At 39.5% G+C, this 21,365-nt stretch overlaps 1 protein-coding gene across 1 annotated transcript; it reads right to left on the bottom strand.

The window, feature by feature from the left end:
* Window positions 1-1,701: 1,701 nt before the first annotated feature.
* Window positions 1,702-12,106, bottom strand: LOC308687525 (polymeric immunoglobulin receptor-like). Its single transcript, XM_081360124.1, has 10 exons — window positions 11,889-12,106; window positions 11,476-11,790; window positions 10,596-10,931; window positions 10,179-10,484; window positions 9,885-10,081; window positions 9,384-9,686; window positions 9,016-9,315; window positions 3,413-3,508; window positions 3,198-3,244; window positions 1,702-3,091 (listed from the first exon to the last, which is right to left on the bottom strand). Coding segments are annotated over exons 5-10 (996 nt in total). The 5' UTR covers window positions 9,886-10,081; window positions 10,179-10,484; window positions 10,596-10,931; window positions 11,476-11,790; window positions 11,889-12,106; the 3' UTR covers window positions 1,702-2,842.
* Between the last annotated feature and the right edge of the window lie 9,259 nt (window positions 12,107-21,365).

The following is a 21,365-nucleotide window of genomic DNA, read 5'->3' as shown; positions in this document are numbered from 1 at the left end:
TTTCAGATTAATATAGAGACTGGGCCTTTTAAATATATATTTTTTGAAGTCAGATTAGCGCCACCTGTTGATAAAAATTAAATATTACATGTTATTGCATGGGTTTACCACTAGATGCCTGTATAGCTCTCTATGGAGAGGTTTGTGAATTCTCTAGTTGTTTTGGGACCAAATTATTACTTTTAAGATGTGGATTTGAATGTATTTTTTAGAAATTCTCAAATAATTTTTTTTGCCAAGGTTTATACATTTTTTTTTTTTATAAATTTGAATTTGTTTTTTTTTTACAGTCAGACCTGAGTACAGAGAAAGCATTTTGTTACAGGTAACATTACGATTCGTAAAAAAAATTATACAGTAATATATTCATTATAATTATTAATTATGTTATGTTTTTCACTATTGATGTTTTAGAGTGTCACCCCTTCATTGCTGAGCACTTTTATTCTGCATCGTGGCCGATTTGTAGTGATTTTGTGTTTTTGTCAATTTCATTTTTGACCAAAGAGCACAAGTGTGACAAATTTTTTTACGACCACCTATCCTGCTCGAATCATGTTTCGTAACATTCCGATGAAGCTGTGATTGAAAAGATTTATTTTTAATCACAATTCATTGGTGTGTATGTGTATAAAAGTGTGTTTGTATGTGTGTGTGGGTGTGTCTGTTTTGCACTCTTGATATTTTAGAGTGTCACCCCTTCATTGTTGAGCACTTTTTTTCTGCATCATGGCCGATTTGTAGATTGTACACACACAAATTCTCAGAATTTTGTGTTTTTGTCAATTTTCCATTAATATCCTATGGTCGATCATTTTTGACGGAAGAGCACAAAAGGAACTACATTTTTTTACGACCACTTAGCATGCTCGGATCATGTCCTCAATGTTTTTGTGTGTTCACATATCTAATGCCATAAAAGTCACCAAGTTTCATAACATTCCGATGAAGCTGTGATTTTTAGAAATTCAAAACAGAACATTTTTCGGTCAGAAATGACAGAAGAGCACCTGAGGGTTAACCTGTTAAGCTGCAACGCCACTTTTGAAAAATCCCCAGAAATGACATACCCAAACTGAAACAGATACAGTTCATGAACCCTTTGTACTAAAAGCACAAGTATGATCTCGTTTGAAAGCTGACACCTGGCAGTTTATTGTAAATGTAGAATTAATTATTGTCGTAATGACAAAAATTGTTATAAATAGCTTCAAAGTTTTGTAAAGTTATTAGAAATTATTTTTTATGAAACATCCTCATGAAAATAAAATTGAAGTTGGCACTGGAGCAATCTAGAAATGCACTACAGCTAAAGCCACATGTCTAAACATTTTATGTTTAAAATCTGAAGATAATAAGCCCAAAACTCTGTATTTAGTTAAATGTTTTTCAAGACCATGTCATGTGACTAACAGTTAGGGCTAGCTAGCATGTTAGCTTAGCACACCATCAATACACGACAATATATGAGATTAAAACCATGTTTATGCTCAAAACGTACTTTATAACTCAAGCCGAATGTTTTAAATAATCTTCTGTGATCTAATTTAGCTTCAGATAAAAAAATCAGACAGAAAATATATTATTTGATAGTATTATGCACAATGATGAAGTCTATATAGATTAGCATTACATTATAAATATAATCTTTTATTATGAAAATACCTGGCATGGCTTGAAGAACACAGGCAAATCAGATATCATTGCAATCATGTTTATTGTCTTCAAAACATCTGTATCTGCATTTTACAGCGCGAACTCTGTAGCTTTGTGTGTGTTCGAGGCTTCCTGGAATGTCACATGATCATGGCTCTTCTTCATGTTTCATATATGGACTATATTACTGTGCATATAGCGCCCTCAGGCTATTGGTATGAATTGAAAACACTGTGAATTAGAATACCAAACGCTCATAAAGATTACATTGACGCATTTGGGTATAAATTCAATAAATATTATTCCTGTCTATAGAAATATGATGTAAATCTAAAAGAATCTATCAATATTTCTCCAAATCTGCACATTTTTTAGCTAAAGCCCTGAGGGACGTTGTTTTGTGTATCGCTGTCATGACGACAGCACGGGAGTTTATTATGAATGGGAGCGGCTGACGCGCATAATTCATATTAAAGGTATCGACTCATTTTTTCATTTCATAACTCCTGACACAAATTAAGACATAACTGTCACTATGAGTTTCTCAGAATACAATAGTGGTCAAATACTGAAACTTGAGTCTTATATCTTTTTAATGATGTATAGTTTGTCAAGGTATAACATTAAATCTGATAGTAATTTTGAATTAAATAAATAAAAAACGCTTCAGTGCGCCGACGCACTGGTGAAGCTTAACAGTGGAGAAGGCTTCTGCATGATAGACATCCCATTAAAACACTGACATTTATGACATCAAGTACATTTATAATCGTTATGAATATTGTCTTGCTCTTCCTCCGAGCTGATGTGCTCATCACAGATTGGCTTATTGCTCACAACATAATGCGCCACTTTTGGTGACTGATGCTGACAAAGATTAAAGATGATTTTTAAAAATAAGTTCTGTCATCAGTTTAACATTTTCAGGAGAAGTCAATGTTTCCTTGTGTCTCTGAGAGAAACATTTCAGCTTCTTTCCCAACAGTGACCTGTAAGTGTCACAACTGATCCATAACCTGTTCTAATAACTGATCCAGAACCTGTTCTAATAACTGATCCAGAACCTGTTCTCATAACTGATCCAGAACCTGTTCAATGACACTGAATTATTGCACGTGGCTCAGTCATTATTCTCAGTGACTGACACGGTTCTAGATTTGAGTAAAACACAACTCTAATGGTAAGTTTAGTTTGGTGTGTTGCTGTGTTTGACAGATGCATAATCAGAGTGAACCTCGTTCTTGCTGAAGGAGACTGTAGCGTTGCTGAGAGACTCTTCATGATTCTGGAAACTGACAGATGAGTAAAGGACCCTGTCAGAGGGGATTGTGGGTAACTGGCCTGTCGAGTAAAGTGGATTCTGTGAATCAGAGGGGATTGTGGGTAACTGGCCTGTCGAATATAGAGGAGTTGATGTAGGATCTGAGTCTTGAACCTGTAAGAGAAGCAAAATCCCCCAAACATGAAGTCTCAGTTCAAAGGTACAGCAAACATGCCCACTTATCTGACATCATGAAGCACAGATCAGTTCTGAAACTCACCATTTCATGATCTCCGGTCTCTCTTCTGTCTGATGATGAAATGATGCCTGTGTGAACAAGAGCCACATCTCAGACTGAGACAATGAGAGATCATTTAACTGTGTGTGTATTTCAGAACAGCAGAGGGCGACACACTCAGATGTACTAAATCTGCAGTGGTGTGTGTGTGTGTCTGTGTGTGTGTGTGTGTGTGTGTGTGTGTGTGTGTGTCTCACCATGTTTACGGTTGTATTTTATTTTGAGCAACATGAGCACTAAACACACAGCCAGCAGGATCAAACCCACAGAAACCGCAGCTATCACAGGGGAACCTGAAATCACACAAAGAGATTTTCACAGAGAAACAAGGTGAGAATGTTACGTTCAACTACATTCTTACACATGCTGTACATTAAATGCGTGATTATATCATGAGATAACTTTGAACTCAAAATGCGAAACGGATATACCAGACTTATCCTGGAAGGTTTCTCTTTCAGGGTCATGTGACATTGTTTCTAAAAATACACAATCATAGCGCGCTGTTGGTCAAATTTATTAGAGAAACAAATTCAGTCATTATTTACTCAGATCATCTGTGGAACACAAATGTGATTATCTGAAGAATATTTTCTGTAGCAGACAGCAACTAGTCAAGCTCCCAAAAGGACAAAAAAAAAAAGCCATAAAAGTGCCCATGTGACGTTTCATTTCAAGTCACATTTATTAGGCTAGTGCTTTGCTTTGAGAGATTTATTGTCTTCTTTTATTTGCAGTTGATTTCAGGCTGTGTGGCTTTAAGTCAGTTGTAATGGTTGTTTCATTTTCTGAGAGTGCAAGCATGACGTTGAACCAACATCACATTGTAACAATGATTCAACACCATTACCATTGATTTATGGATGAAAAAAAAAATCCACATTAATTGCTGGAGCAAAAGAGATGTTGATTCAATACAGTTAACATCGACACATTAACATTATTTTGATGGTTGCTGTCCATCTGGGACCCTAATCAAACACACCTGAACCAGCTAATCAATGTCTTTAGGATTACTAGAAAGCTACAGACAGGAGAGTTTATCAGGGTTGGAGCTAAACTCTGCAGGACAGTGGCCCTCCAGGACAGCAGTTGCCCATCCCGCTGTAGGAGAATGGTGAGATGTCACTGTGATCATGACCCCAAGTGTTGACTGGGAAGGAAACATCTAAATGTGTCTGGTGTTGGGACATCTGCTAACAGTTTATCACTGCAAAGGTATTTCAGAATTCTTTTTACCCTTGAGCGAAGACAAAGTTGTCACATTCACCGTCTGTCATCGTCCTGTCTGCACTACAGTTCCCAGAATCCTCCTTGTTTCCACACCTGAACTCACTCCCTTCATTACCCGCCTGTTCGTCATCATCATCTGCATCACCTGTCTTGTGTTCATCTGTCTGTGTATTTAAGTTCCTTCTGTTCACTCATCACTTGTCGGTCAATGTTTAATGTTAGGTTATCTTTGTTCTGAGCGCACGCTCCCTTTTTGTTTGTATTTGTTTATATTTAGAATTAAAACCTTGGAATTCATAATCTTTGTGTTCGTCTCCTACTTCAGCCTACCCAAGAAGCCTGACAGATTGACCGACCAAGGTAATGGATGAACACCTCAAATTCATCCTCGTGGCTCAGGAGAACCACGACATCCTGAGCTTTGCCAAGGAGTTTTGGCAGCTCGCCCTCTTAAGCTCTTTGAAGGACGAAACCCTCAGCACCCTGTTCTGGATCGGGGCCTCTTTCCATCGTCCTCTCAACCTCCCAGACACCACCGGACTGAGTTGGAAGGAGACGGTAACCCGGTGTCTGGAGAGTGTTGCGACCCGGTCCAGAACACCACCCAACCCAGCACTTCACGCCAGTCCAGCCGAGCCCGCACTTCACGCTAGATCTGCCGAGTCCAAAGCAGTATGCGCCGTGCCCGCCAAGCCAGAGACTGTCTGCCCAGTGTCTCCTGTTCCTGTCCTCAGCCAGAGTCCGGACGAGAAGGACTTAATTGACCTTTTTTCAGAGCTTCCTTCGCCGCTGGTCCTGCCCAGCTCAGAGCCCTCTTCGCCGCTGGTCCTGTCCAGCTCAGAGCCCTCTTCGCCGCTGGTCCTGCCCAGCTCAGAGCCCTCTTCGCCGCTGGTCCTGTCCAGCTCAGAGCCCTCTTCGCCGCTGGTCCTGCCCAGCTCAGAGCCCTCTTCGCCGCTGGTCCTGCCCAGCTCAGAGCCCTCTTCGCCGCTGGTCCTGCCCAGCTCAGAGCCTTCTTCGCCGCTGGTCCTGTCCAGCTCAGAGCCTTCTTCGTCGCTGGATCTGCCCAGCACAAAGCCCTCATCGCTGGATCTGCCCAGCACAAAGCCCTCACCGCTGGATCTGCCCAGCACCGAGCCCTCGTCGCTGGATCTGCCCAGCACCGAGCCCTCGTCGCTGGATCTGCCCAGCACCGAGCCCTCGTCGCTGGATCTGCCCAGCACCGAGCCCTCGTCGCTGGATCTGCCCAGCACCGAGCCCTCGTCGCTGGATCTGCCCAGCACCGAGCCCTCGTCGCTGGATCTGCCCAGCACCGAGCCCTCGTCGCTGGATCTGCCCAGCACCGAGCCCTCGTCGCTGGATCTGCCCAGCACCGAGCCCTCGTCGCTGGATCTGCCCAGCACCGAGCCCTCGTCGCTGGATCTGCCCAGCACCGAGCCCTCGTCGCTGGATCTGCCCAGCACCGAGCCCTCGTCGCTGGATCTGCCCAGCACCGAGCCCTCGTCGCTGGATCTGCCCAGCACCGAGCCCTCGTCGCTGGATCTGCCCAGCACCGAGCCCTCGTCGCTGGATCTGCCCAGCACCGAGCCCTCGTCGCTGGATCTGCCCAGCACCGAGCCCTCGTCGCTGGATCTGCCCAGCACCGAGCCCTCGTCGCTGGATCTGCCCAGCACCGAGCCCTCGTCGCTGGATCTGCCCAGCACCGAGCCCTCGTCGCTGGATCTGCCCAGCACCGAGCCCTCGTCGCTGGATCTGCCCAGCACCGAGCCCTCGTCGCTGGATCTGCCCAGCACCGAGCCCTCGTCGCTGGATCTGCCCAGCACCGAGCCCTCGTCGCTGGATCTGCCCAGCACCGAGCCCTCTCTGGTACCCGGGACTTTTCCCAAGTATTTTTTGGGGGGGGGGCCATAGGGCTCCGTCCTGGCCACCTGAGGGGTCCTCACCACCATGGCCACCTGAAGGGTCTTCACCGCCGTGGCCACCCGAAGGGTCCGCACCGCCTTGGCCACCCGAAGGGTCCTCACTGCCGTGGTCGCCTGAGGGGACATCACCGCCCTGGCCACCCGAAGGGTCCTCACCGCCGTGGCCGCCCGAGGGGTCGTCTCCGTCCTGGCCACGCCCACAGCCTGCTCCACCGTGACCACACCCACAGTCTGCTCCGCCCTGGAGGCTTCCTGCCTTGTCTCCCTTGCCTTGTCTTCCCCGTCAGCCTCCAGGGCGCCCACCCTCCCACCCCTTTGGTCTTTCTACGGCGCGAGGACGCGCCTCCCGGGAGGGGGGAGTAATGTCACATTCACCGTCTGTCATCGTCCTGTCTGCACTACAGTTCCCAGAATCCTCCTTGTTTCCACACCTGAACTCACTCCCTTCATTACCCGCCTGTTCGTCATCATCATCTGCATCACCTGTCTTGTGTTCATCTGTCTGTGTATTTAAGTTCCTTCTGTTCACTCATCACTTGTCGGTCAATGTTTAATGTTAGGTTATCTTTGTTCTGAGCGCACGCTCCCTTGTTGTTTGTATTTGTTTATATTTAGAATTAAAACCTTGGAATTCATAATCTTCGTGTTCGTCTCCTACTTCAGCCTACCCAAGAAGCCTGACAAAAGTAGTATGTTGCAATGATTATATGAGGGCCGTAAAACAGCTTTATAAAGACAATAGAGTCAGTATTCAGCTCAATTCAGTTCAGTGTTGATTCAGTTCAACAACAATGTGACTGTTCAAATGTATGATTAATTGCAAATACAGTGCTATGCATAAGTTTAGAAACTAGTGGTGGGCATAGATTCATTTTTTTTAATCTAGATTAATCTCACTTGTAATCTTGGAATTAATCTAGATTAAAATGGCTCATTTGAATTCTGCAGAAGGCATTCCGAATGTGTGCTACCCAAATAATGACAAAAGGGCATGTGTCATTTAAAAGAACTTGTGAACAAATGCCAGAGATTTTTTTTTTTTTTTTTAATTAAAACTAACATAATAAAGTACGATTTTTTTTTTTTTTTTACTTTGAGCGATGATGGAGCTATAATAGACTCTTCTTATGAGCATATAAAACAAAACAGCTCCTTGGAAAAAATTAAATGTAGCCTAATATTGTAGTAGTTATAAACAAAGGTCTATTTTTAGTTCAGATTAACATTTGAGGGCAGCAATTTTATTCATAATGTCAAAATAAAACCAACGTAATGTTACTTGAAAGCATTATAGCCTATTCCTGCCAAACTTCCATGGTTGCAGTGAGTGTTACTACAGTAAATCCATGGTGAATGTTGCAGATCTGTGGACACTGGATAGTTCATTCATGGCACAATGTTTCTTCCTGGCTTCCACGCACTGTTTGATCTGTTAATAACGGAGAAATGTGAATGTTTCTCACTAGATCTCGCAGTGATGTTATTACTTAAGTAGCGAATTCAAATGCTTTCTTTACTGGATCTCTTATTAGCGCTGTGTAGTAACAGTGTCGCATGATCACGATCGGCTCGCGCTGCACTGGTCCAAACTGATAAACAACGGTCCGTCAACCACACAATAACGAGCAGTTTCGTTCCGCTTGCATCACGTTTGCCATTTGATGTCGGACAATGTTGTGGTCGCGCCAGCGTCTCTTGAGCGCGCTTGTCACTTGTCAACTTTAGCATGGGTGTCTAAACTTATGCATAGCACTGTAGCAAATTCGTATCCGATGATATCAAGTATGTGCCAAGACATCTTTACAGTGCATAACAATTTTAATTCAGATAAACTTATTTCAGTGTATGGAAAAGAGCAGCAAGAATGTTAAAAAACATATTTTGTGCTACAAAAAAACAAAAAAGTGTGTTTGAAATGGCAGTAAGGTGAGGGTTTTGCACATCTGTAAACAGAAATGCTTTCTCTGTGCTAAACTAAAAAAAAACTAACACACAAGTTTTACTATGGTTTTGGTAGCTTCCGGTTCTCTGTGGTTTTCATGTTCATCAGGCTTAATCTGCAGACTTTACCACAGCATGTTGCTTTAAAGGGACAGTTCACCCAAAAATGAACACACTGTAAGAAGAAAAGCTGCAGAGAACCGTGTGTGACTCAAGCATGATCTATACGGAACAAAAATATATGGGAATATACTGCAAAATATAATGTGATATATTACATAATATATTTACATATATGGGAAACTAGTGCTTATGTTTTTCAATATACTGCAATATAAAAATACATAAAAAGCATTTATAAATTAAGACAAAAACAGCATTACATGTAATAATCAGAAAGTTTTATCCTTTATTGTGTACATGTTTTGCACAGTCATATTCCCATATAAATGTGAATGTATGTTCACTGTTCACACACACATTCATGGAATGAGTTACAACTGAGTTCCCAGCATGCTTTGCTTCTGACTGTTAAAGGAGAGTATGTTAAAATTAAGAGTTATTTAATGTTTTTTAAATAATGTTTTGCTCAATATTAATATAGGGGAAGATTTGTTAGTGTTTCATTTTCTATTATTTTGGAATTTAAAAGGTTTTCTCGTATGTCTGAGTTTTTCTGGTCACCATTGTGCTGAAAGATGTTTTACCTTGAGTCACACGTAGATGAACTTCAGTGAATACGAACGACCCAGAAGTCTTCTCTGCACACCAGTATTTCCCAGAATCCTCTTCTGTCAGATTGCTGATGTTCACAGTAAAGACTCCAGCTGAGGTTTCGTCCGTCAGAGAGAATCGGCCGTTTGTTCTCGTATCGGATGAAACACGAACTCCGTCTCGGACACAGATGTTGGGCTGATCTCCTCTGCAGAAAAGCCTCTGTGTTTGACTCCTGACGTTCTTACAGCTGATGGACACCGATCCTCCGACAGACGCTTGAGTGAAGAGCGCTGGAGAGAACAAACACATGAGGATGATGACAGAAAACATTGAGATGATCCCCAGAAAACACTCTCACCATCTTTCAGGACGATCATGAGCTCAATGGGAATGTTAAACGCTTCTCCCACTGCACACCAGTATATCCCAGCATCCTCTGCTCTCAGGTCACTCAAGGTCACAGTGAAGAGATTGAGTTGAGTCTCGTCCTTTACTGAAATCTTTGTTTTATTAACATGGGCTTCATCGGATTGAATGATATGTTGAGCATCTTTAGTGAAACACTTTCCTTTATAAAGATGCTTTACTTCTGTTGAATGGTTTCCATCATAAGGGCATTTGATATCAGATGAACCTCCTTCACGTCCGACCACTGGAGGCACTAATAGTCAAAGAAAAGGAGAAGTATTTATATGTTGTAATTTATGCATATGTTATTTGATTTATGGTCACTGTACGTATTAGTTAAAGTGAGTTGATGTTGATTGGTGAGCGAGACAGAAGTCAGATGTGTGTCTCTGGTTTCGGCTCCACACCAGTAAACTCCAGCATCTCTCACGCTCACATTACTGATGCTCACTGTGAAAACTCCTGCTGGACCGGCAGAAAACTCAAAGCGTTTCTTCTCTGATGAACTGATGCTTTCACAGATCTTCTCCTTGTTCTCTTTGCAGATGTGTGTGAAGGTCTCGTTGTGTTTCTCGGGGAAATTGCAGGTGAGTTTCACACTTTCACCAATAATAGCAGATGTGTTGCTTGATGCAGGAAAATGATCAACTATACACACAAAATATGAAAAAAATTAATATCAAAAATATATATTTTTTTCTTATTTTAAGTCTCTAAAATGAAGGTCCTCCCAGAAGCTCTTTACCTTGATTTACTGTCAGTGTAATCTCAGTGAACAGATCATGATCAGTGATATTCACTCCACATCTGTACGTCGCTTCATCAGCCGCGGTTAAACCACTGATGAAAACCTTCAAACGTCCTTCACTGGAATCATCAAACATGAGCACTTTATCACGACGAACCCACTGATTCTGTCCATCAACGAAGATCTTCTGTGGTGAATCTTTCTGGATAAACTTCTTGTTTCCTTTGAATTTTTGTGGAAATTTACACGTGATGAAGACTGATTTACTGGAGTAGGCCTGAACCTGGACAGACGTGATTTTACCTGCAAAATGAGATTTATTTGTTGATTTATTACATTATTAAAAGTCAGGAGGGATTTACATTCCTTATTTAGATCTGTAATGATTCTTTAGTTAAAAGAAACTAAACTCACTAGAAACATTCAGCTGAATCTCTTTAATGAAGGTTATGTGAGTAATTGATTGATCTGACCCGCCTCTCTCCACTCCACATAAATAAACTCCACCGTCCTCTGCAGAAATATCTCTAATGGTCACAGTAAAATGATCTTCATGACTGTCAGACAGACTGAACTTCTCCTCAGATGATTGTGATGATCGTGAACTCTTCAGAACATGGACAGGATCCTCGTTCAGTCTGTAGAAAACTTTGGTGTGTGTTTTAAACTTCTCATCATATTCACAGCGGAAAGTAATCGTCTTTTGTCCAAGATACCCGTCCAGGATAACAGACGTCCCACAACGAGACTCTGAAAATGATTTCAACAAAACCTTGTGACATGAACTTAAATCTAAAATATTATTAGTGTTATTAAAGGTGCACTAGGGAACTTTGGCCTCTCTATCGCCATCTCTGTGTGAAACATACAACGTCATGATCCTTGCAGTGTTTTCCTTTTAATGTGTATTGTGGTTGTTTTTAGGTATATTTAAAGTTGCCCGAGATCAGAGTCGTGACATCCTACGTCAAGACATACTGACAGAAAAACACACATCTGAAAATGTAATCTGAACACAGAAGTTACATATATATTTTTTCTTTTTACAAAGGAAACATGCAAAGAAGAATGACACAACATAAAACTGACATTTTCCCTGCATAATCCAACCTGACAGCTCGAACTATGGATTATTATTATAATCTGACCATTTTGAATCAGTGTAAGGCATGGAAACGGTTTTAAATTTTTTCAGCAATTCATTTTTGTTCATTTTTACTCAAAATCTTCTGTACTGCACCTTTTATAGTACTATAAATAATTGCTGTAGGAAGTTATAAAGTGTCACACGTACCTTTACTCTCCACTAACTTAACATAATGACTCCATGTCTGATTGTTTCCACATGTATATTCCCCATCATCCTCTCTGCTGAGGTTCCTGATGAACACTGTGAAGAATCTGCTGTTTTCATCATCATACAGAGCGAATCTCCCGTTATAAACCCATCGCCTCTGAACATCAGTACTGATGCCCATCTTACAGCTCCTGTCTCTGCAGAAATACTTCCCTTTATGTTGTTCATTAGTCTCTCTCTGGTTTGAGATCATGCACTTGAACATTAAACTCCCTCCAGTGCATCCAAACACACTGAAACAAAGTACTTGACCTGCCAAACACAAGTTCATTTGCTCTGGGTTATTATATATCATCAATCTGGGTAATATAGTATATTATTTGACCCAGACTGAGCAGTGAAGAACTGACCTGAGATCAGGCAGAGGGTGATGAAGATGAAGATGATGGCAGCCTTCATTCCAGATTGACTTCAGTCTCAGATATCCAGAGATAAACCAGATCCGATCCCGATCCAGTGAAAGCAAGAACTGATCAAATGTGTTTCTTGAATGTGATGTAAGTCACTATCATTAGAAGTGCACAGATCCTCCGTCAGTCTTTCTCATGTTTCTTCTTCCTTATTCTCTAACGGTTCCACCCAGATCTGCACTGCTAACAGGGCGGAGAGTGTTGAGATATGTGTGAAAGATAAGCAGAGAAACACAGATGACAGAGGACACATCCATATATTAATATAAACATATACATTAAGAGTGACAGAAGGGTGTAAAGACTTCATCCTGCATTCATCATGAAAACCACAGAGAAACTGACGTGTGTGAAACAGTTTTAGTAGACCTCAGTCATCTTTAAACATGCCAACATTTCCGGTAATTGGGCATACAGACGCACTGTGAGGATCTAATGTGCTTTAGATGTTGTGAAAGATCTCTAAGAGATTACTCCTGATATAAGAGCACTTCTAGGCCTGGTTTCACAGACAGGGTTTAGATTAGGCCACGATTAGGCCGTGGTTAAATTAGGACATTTAAAGGGATAGTTCACTTTGAAATTAAATTTTGGTATGTTTTAGCTTACCTCAAGGGCATCCAAGATGTAGGTGTCTTTGTTTCCGCAGTAGTTTCAATTTTGATATTTTTAGGTCAAACCGTTCTTGTCTCTCAGTCAGATAATGCAGGTCTATGGTCACTGTCTCAAAGAGCATGCACAGAGTCCAAATTAAACAATTCCCCATCGTCCAAATTAAACAATTCCCCATCGTAAGTACACATTGATGGCCTAAGACACGAAATGAGCGGTTTGTGTGAGAAAACGAACAGTATTTATATCGTTTATACCTCTTGTAACACAGCCACGTCCAAGTGATCTCAGGGCGCCAGACACAATAGCGTTTATCCACCTCTAAATAGCCAATAGTTCCTAAGCCATTTTAAATTAAGCTTATGTCGTGTTAGTTTTATATTGTTCATTATTAGTTTCATAGGTTGTTAAACCTAAGACGAAGTCTTTCATATTATGCTGCATTACTGCATCAGTGCGATATCATTAGTTTGTAAAGCTGTCAATCAACCACGTGAACCACATGACCATAAGGCTGTCCTTCTGCAATAACGCTGTCTGCGTATACTTCCTCATTCTGAGCTACGAGACAAACAAAACTAAACACATCTCTTCATCTGATTCAAGAAGCCAATAAATGCAGGATTCAAGTATATCTGGTTTGTGTGTGTGATTTCTGTTCGATTTTGGTTATTTTATAGGAACAAAGAATGTTTACAGTATGCATGCTAGTAAAGATAGCCCCTAGCTTAAGGATCACTTTAAGCCCCTAGCTTAATCCTCAGACAGTCTTCGTTTCGGAGTCACACCCTGGGCCTTCCCGGTCAGAAGTGACCGGACACCTAAAAATCAAACTTCCTCCATCCCAGTAAAACCAATGCAATTTATTTTTGTTCTATAATATTTTTTCTTTTTTAATTTTGTATTTTATTGAATTTATTATATATATATTATTATATATTATTTATTATAATATTTATGCAATATGTATGGTCTATTTTTGCCATTGAAAATTATAAAAAAAATGATATATATATATATATATATATATATATATATATATATATATATATATTTTTTTTAATGCAGTATTTTAGTTTAATATAGAGTCTAGGCCTTCAAAAAAAAAAATGTTTTAAGCAGATTAGCACCATCTGGCGAGAGTATGGAGAAGCACCTGGCTGCATCCTGCAGATTTGAGCGGGGGTGCACCTGGGGCGGGGCTGCACGTCTCTTCCCGCCAACATCTCTTCTCATTGGATAGTGGCGTGAAGTCATGACGTCGATTCTAGCATGTTTTCATTTCCGATGTTCATCGCTGCATGGTGAGTAATTTTACCAATTTTAATTCTGAAGTGACGTTTAGTGTGATGTTAAAATGAAGTGGTGTAAAAATGAGATTGTGTAACTTTACTCATCATATCACACAAATAACTAGGACAGCGTAGGTCTAAGTGTGTGTGTGTGTGTGTAGTGTGGGTTGGTGTGTGTGGTTTTGGTGGGATTAGGATATAGTGTTAAAACCATAGGTTAAAACAAGGCCCTTAAAAAGAAATACAGTGGCAAAACTGAACCAGGAGAAGAAATATAGGATTTAAGAGTTAATAGTAATATAAAAATACAAAAATGGTGTGCACATCCCAAACACCCAGATTGGGCGCAGGACAACTAAATAATATAGACAATATAAAGAAGTGTGAAGTCCGCACACTGAAAATTACTGCTCCAAAAGAGTTTATTTTAGCAACGTTTCGACCCTCAGGTCTTCATCAGGCTCAATGTAAATGTAGTAATGAAGACAACTTTAAATAGACACAGGTGATCACCTTAATCAGGCACACCCAAGAAATCATGACAAATACAATTCATGTGACAAATACAAGTCATGTATGTCATGTGACAAATACAGCTCATGTGACAAATCCAAAAAAAAAAAACAAAAAAAAAATTAAATTAAATAAATTAATAATAATAATAAAAAAAAATCATGCAGTTACCCTGAGCGATTATCTCCGCCAGAAAATTATACCAAGAGGTCTACGTCTGCAAAAAGCCCCTGCTTTTGGTCTGCAAAATCCGGACTTCTGTACCCGGTGGTGTGAGATATTGAATAAGTGCTCATTTGACTTGATGGCACTGGTGATCAAAGAGACTACCAAACAACTTGAGTCAACGAAAGTGGATTTTAAGAAAATGGAGGTTCAACTAGGTGAAATGGTGACAAAAAGCAAGCTCACAGAATTCAAAAAAGATCTTGAACGTCAACGTGCTGAGTTGTCTAAAGAGATCAGAGCGATTAAACGTACTAAGTTTGCAAGAGACAATGCTGACTATCAACATGGAAAGATCTACTTTTGGAAGGACGGAAAGCCAGAGTCTAATACGTCCCATTGGAATCGGGCTGCTACTGCGGGATCTCGTAGGCGCCAACAACTAGGTGATAATAGAACCTGGGCCTCTTCAACCTCATGTGATTCTGACTCTGATCCTGTTGGACGACGGCAAAATCGTTCTACTTTTTTAGGCCGTACCCAGCCCGACAGTCAGCGAATGGATCGAAGGATAAATCAATCAAGAAGAGGTGCAGAAGGGGTAAGCGAAAAAGGCTTTTCCCTATCTCCACGGATGACAAGGAGCAACCAGGGGATACGTTAATGAAGGTTATGAAAACAATTCAAGCTTTTAAAACTATTTCAAACTTTTAGGATAGGCTTTCTCAAGCCAAATTAAAGTTAGTTAAAACTTTTTTAACTAGTTTGTTGTTCATAAACAAAGTCTCTAAGGTACTTTACAGACAAAGCCAATAACACTCAAGCATATCTTGTCTAACGTTTTCCTATAATATGTTTAAAATTTATTAACAAGAAATTCCTTGTATGACTCTGTACTATGTTAATGCCTCTCTTCAAAATTATTCAATATTGTTTGTTCTGTATTTTATCTAAATCAGGTGTTGTGAACTGGAGTGCATTTTCCAGACAATATAGGCAAGAGTTCCGGGTGCCCTACTCGCTGACTATGTGCTTGCACTGCACTGAAGTACACAAGGACTGCCCAGCTGGGTCTGTGGGTGATGGCCGAAGGGGAGTCCTGCGGGGACTTTATTCTGAGAAGGAGGCTGAGGGCTGTTGCTCGGTTGACTGTTTTTTTCTTTCAGGCTGAGTAGATTGTGTGTGTGAGTGTACGTACGTGTGTGTCAGTGAGTGTGAGTGTTTGTACGTGTGTGAGTGTACGTACGTGTGTGTCAGTGAGTGTGAGTGTTTGTACGTGTGTGAGTGTACGTACGTGTGTGTGAGTGTACGTACGTGTGTGTCAGTGAGTGTGAGTGTTTGTAAGTGTGTGAGTGTACGTACGTGTGTGTGAGTGTACGTACGTGTGTGTGAGTGTACGTACGTGTGTGTGAGTATACGTACGTGTGTGTGAGTGTGTGTGAGTGTACGTACGTGTGTGAGTGTACGTACGTGTGTGTGAGTGTACGTACGTGTTTGTTTGTGTACGTACGTGTAAGTGTACGTACGTGTTTGTGAGTGTACGTACATGTGTGTGAGTGTACGTACGTGTGTGTGAGTGTACGTACGTGTGTGTGAGTGTACGTACGTGTTTGTTTGTGTACGTACGTGTGAGTGTACGTACGTGTTTGTGAGTGTACGTACATGTGTGTGAGTGTACGTACGTGTAAGTGTACGTACGTGTGAGTCTACGTGAGTGTGTGTGTGAGTGTGATTGTACGTATGTGTGTGTGTGTGAGTGTACGTGAGTGTGTGTGTGTGTGTGTGTGAGTGTATGTACGTGTGTGAGTGTACGTATGTGTGTGAGTGTACGTACGTGTGTGTGTGTGAGTGTACGTACGTGTGCGTGTACGTACGTACGTACGTACGTGTTTGTGAGTGTGTGTGTGTGTGTGTGTGTACTTGTCTACCTATCTAAGTGGGGACCTTGGTGTCGTTACACACTCACCAACAGGGGACCGTCGAGCCAAGTGGGGACTTTTTTCAAGTCCCCTGTTGGTCATGCTTTAAAACATGTTAAAATCAGCTAAAACACGCTCTGGTGAATTTTTTACATTTTTGACCAAGTGGGGACCTACATGTGTGTGTGTGTTTAAGTCCATACTCAGCAGCGCTCCTGTAGGCTGGAGCAGGAACTGCAGTGGCCCATTAACACACGTCGTTCACACTTCTCTATTGTTTGAATGGCTGCTGTCCTAGAGGCTCTGAGACTGTAGAGCTGCTGTTTAACTGGAGCTTTCAGTAACACTTTATAATAACTCCACGCTATTAATCATTAGTTAAGAATTAGTAAACAGTTAATCATTTTATAAAGTTTTATAAATGAATAGACATTGATAAGCAGTATATAAATACAGATATAAATGCTTTATTCTTGTTTTAAAAGCATATCTATAATGTGTTTAATAATTATATTTTCATACTTTATTAATGATCAATTTATCATTTCTAAATAAAGTATAGGATCATTTACAAAGCAGTTATTTAGGAGTTGTCAGTGGTTCATAAGATCACTTAGAAAGTTTGAGTAAATGATTAAACTATTTAAATGTACATTCATACATATTTATTATTCAGACATATGGTAATAGTTACTCAGTGTGTTAATAAATGCTTTATTAACATGTATTTCTACTGTAATTCAGGTAGTTATGAAGTATTTAGTAGTGGTCAGTTCACTATTTTTGAGCTCATCTAAAGTGAGGACTAGTTATGCCTTGTAAAACATTTATAAAGGAGATTTAAAGGCTGTTAATGTTTCTATGTTCTGTATCACTGTGTGTGTTTGTTTCCTTTTTCTGTTTAGAAGAAAACTGAGTCTTTAAATCTCCTTTATAAATGATTTACAAGGCATAACTAGTCCTCACTTCAGATGAGCTCACAAAATAGTTAACTGACCACTACTAAATGCTTTATAACTCATGAATCTACAACATTTACTTACACTTTCTAAGTGATCTTATGAATCACTGACAACACCTAAATAACTGGTTTGTAAATAATGCTATACTTCATTTAGAAATGATAAATTTATAATTAATAAAGTACGAAAATACAATTATTAAACACATTATAGATATGCTTCTAAATCAGTAATACAGCATTTAAAGCTGTATGTATAAACTGCTTATTAATGTCTGCTTTATGAATTATGATTTAACTGTTTACTAATGCTTAACTAATGATTAATAGGATGCAGTTATTATAAAGGTTTACCATATATATTATATTTTTCATAATATAACTTCAAATATGCATTTTTTTTTGTCAAGAGGGGATCTGCAACTCAATGTTATAATTATAATGTAATTATTATTATATTATTAAGATATTGCAACTGATAGTATTGGCTGCATATTAATTAAAACATAATTTCTACTGTAATAAATTCAGTAGACATGTCCTTATTTTTTTTGTTTCCTTTGTTTCTAGGATGTTGATGTACAGAGATATTAAGTGTTTGAAATATTGCTCAATTTAAATGCAACCAAACATGTGTCGCTCGTTACCATCCAACAGTGGACCTTTCTTGAAGATCAAATTCAAAACTTTTAAGTTGATTTGCTGCATCTGGTCATTTTGAAGAAACAAAAATGAAATACACAATTTTCTTGTAAGGTCTTTTTTCATAATATAACTTCAAAAATGCAAAAAAAAAAATTTTTTAAACATGCCAAGATAGAATCTCAACTCTGAACGATGTCTACCTATACAAGTGGGGACTTTCTGAACGATCTCTACCTATACAAGTGGGGACTCACAATAGCCTGCAATGGAGCTGTGTGTGTGTGTGTGTGTGAACAGTTAAGTATGTCTTTATTTTGTATGTCTTTATGTCTTTATGTTCTTATAAATACAGTATACATATAATAACACATAATAACATATATATAATATATGTTCACACAGGCATCAGAGATCACAATATGCATAGTTAAACATATACAATAAAAAAAAATAAAAAAGAATGACGAACATCATCAGTTATCAAAAACTTAATTGCTTGAGGAAAGACCATTTAAATCTACAACGGGGTAAAAAATGCAGACGGCCCGGCTGTAATAAGGATCCACTGAAGGCAAGTGTAAATGAGAACCCAAGTGCAGTTTATTACAAACAAAAGCAAAGATAAAACAAAAACATGGTGTGGCATGAAAAAAAAACTAAAAAACCAGAACATGAACAAAGACTTACAAACAGTGGTCTACAGGAAACAATACTTTACAAAGACACATGGAAAACATGAGGGCTAAATACAAAGACTAATGACAAGACAAGGGACACCTGTGATGAACAGTGATCACACAATTAACCAATGACAAGACACATGGCAGGATCACATGACAAACAGGGAATCACATGACAGACATGGAAACATGACATGACACAAAAACATGACAAGAACAAACCCAAAATCGTGACACCGGCAGCAACAGTTCAAAATCAGAGGCGAGAATATCCTCTTATCATTCATAATATTATTTTTCTTATTTAACGCTCTCTCTTCAGAGATACTTTCTAAGCTTGGTTATGCAGTCCCTAACAATTTACTTGTCATTGTTATGTGCCATTGCACACACACACACACACACACACACACACACACACAAGAGGGGATCTGCAACTCAATGTTATAATTATAATGTAATTATTATTATATTATTAAGATATTGCAACTGATAGTATTGGCTGCATATTAATTAAAACATAATTTTTACTGTAATAAATTCAGTAGACATGTCCTTATTTTTTTTTTTTGTTTGTTTCCTTTGTTTCTAGGATGTTGATGTACAGAGATATTAAGTGTTTGAAATATTGCTCAATTTAAATGCAACCAAACATGTGTCGCTCGTTACCATCCAACAGTGGACCTTTCTTGAAGATCAAATTCAAAACTTTTAAGTTGACTTGCTGCATCTGGTCATTTTGAAGAAACAAAAATGAAATACACAATTTTCTTGTAAGGTCTTTTTTCATAATATAACTTCAAATATGCAATTTTTTTTTTTTTTAAACATGCCAAGATGGAATCTCAACTCTGAACGATGTCTACCTATACAAGTGGGGACTTTCTGAACGATCTCTACCTATACAAGTGGGGACTCACAATAGCCTGCAATGGAGCTGTGTGTGTGTGTGTGTGTGTGTGTGAACAGTGAAGTGAACTGGCAGTGAAGTCTGTCTTCATTATGTAACTATATATATATAGTATATTATATATTATGCCTTTTATCATTCATAATATTATTTCTCTTATTTAAAGCTTATTTTCTCTCTTCATAGATACTTTCTATGCTTGGTTATGCAGTCCCTTTAGGGTTTATGGGATTAATCAAACAGAAATAGCTCTTTAAGGTAACAATTTCAGGTGACCTATATTTAGTGTAGTGTAAAGCATACTTTAAACAGTGAATAATGATTTTATTAATCAAAATGAACTTCGCGTCCCCAGTTGGATGGTAAAGAACGATACGTGTTTGGCTGCTTTGTACATTTCTTGCCATCACAAACACACTGTAAAGATTTTGGAGGTCAATCTCAAAATGTTATGTAGCTGCACTGAACATTTTTAGTTGGTTCAGTTGAAATATATGAAGTAGGGATGTTCATTTAACATTTTGTTTTCTGACTGACAGCTGATGCTTGTTAACCAGTCAGATCAGTTAACTGACATGATTTGAAGGTTAGATTAGAATTAAATGGAATTAGAATAGATAATAGTCTGTGACCGATTCAAATACCTCAAACATGTAGACTTACATGTGCAAATAGCAGCATAAACAACAGAACATGAGGATTCACACACCGTCACATCAAGCACCCGCAGTACTTCTGTGAACACAGTAAACCAGAATAAAACTGTATATATAACTGTATATATAATAAATAGGCCAACTTAAATGAACACTTATCAAAACTAAAGTGCAATAAATAATAAACGCTTTAGGGTCTGTTTACACAACATCATTTTCAACTGAAAACTGAAAACGTTTTGGCCGTTCATTTCAACGAAAATGCCATTTTGGGGGCCTGACAATGCAAGCTTTTGAAAACGAGTTTTAAAGTGCAAGGTTTTGAAAATGATGCCTTTACCATCTGCATGTAAACAACATAAACGGGAATTTGTGAAATTGGTATGTCATTCCAACCCGGTCACACTAAATGCAGCGACGCATGTATCATTCCTATTTTGCACCCGCGCAAAGCGGACTTTTCCCTCCACAGACGCACGTCGGTTAACTAAGAAATACACTTGCGCTCCCCGGGGCGGTTCAGCGCAAAGAGGAGGCGTGTTCCGGCGCAAACGTTCCCTCATGCTATTTTACAGGTTTAGAAAACAATTGCGCCACTGACCGAAAAAAACAAACAGTTTAAAGTCAGTGGCGCGTTGGCGCGGGAATGAGTTTTTACGTGTATGTGATACGCATGGGTGGGTTTAGGGTAGGTTTAGTAGTGGTGTGTATTATGTAATATGTATTATGTTTGGTTAGGATTAGTGTTGTAGAGTGTGTGTACACGCAATAAAGTGCGTATCATATGCATGTAAAAAACTGATTTTCGCATAAAACATTGCACGATAAACTATGCGTGCTATAGAGATGCATGTTCATGAGATCAGGCTGGTCATGCACAAGTATATAACATGTTCACATGTGTACTTATCATCAGGTGTTCACAAATTAATTCATTTAAATTGAAAGATCTCAATGTTTATAAGATCTTTCTGTCACAGTGTCTGGTTTGTGTTCCCTGGGGGTCCACTGGAGGTCCTCTTCCCGCACGGTGTCCTACACTCTGTTACTACATTTCCCATGAT

The sequence above is a fragment of the Scardinius erythrophthalmus genome (assembly GCF_964197995.2).
Source record: "Scardinius erythrophthalmus genome assembly, chromosome: 3".
Classification (NCBI taxonomy): domain Eukaryota; kingdom Metazoa; phylum Chordata; class Actinopteri; order Cypriniformes; family Leuciscidae; genus Scardinius; species Scardinius erythrophthalmus.
This window is presented reverse-complemented; position numbering and strand designations above follow the sequence as displayed.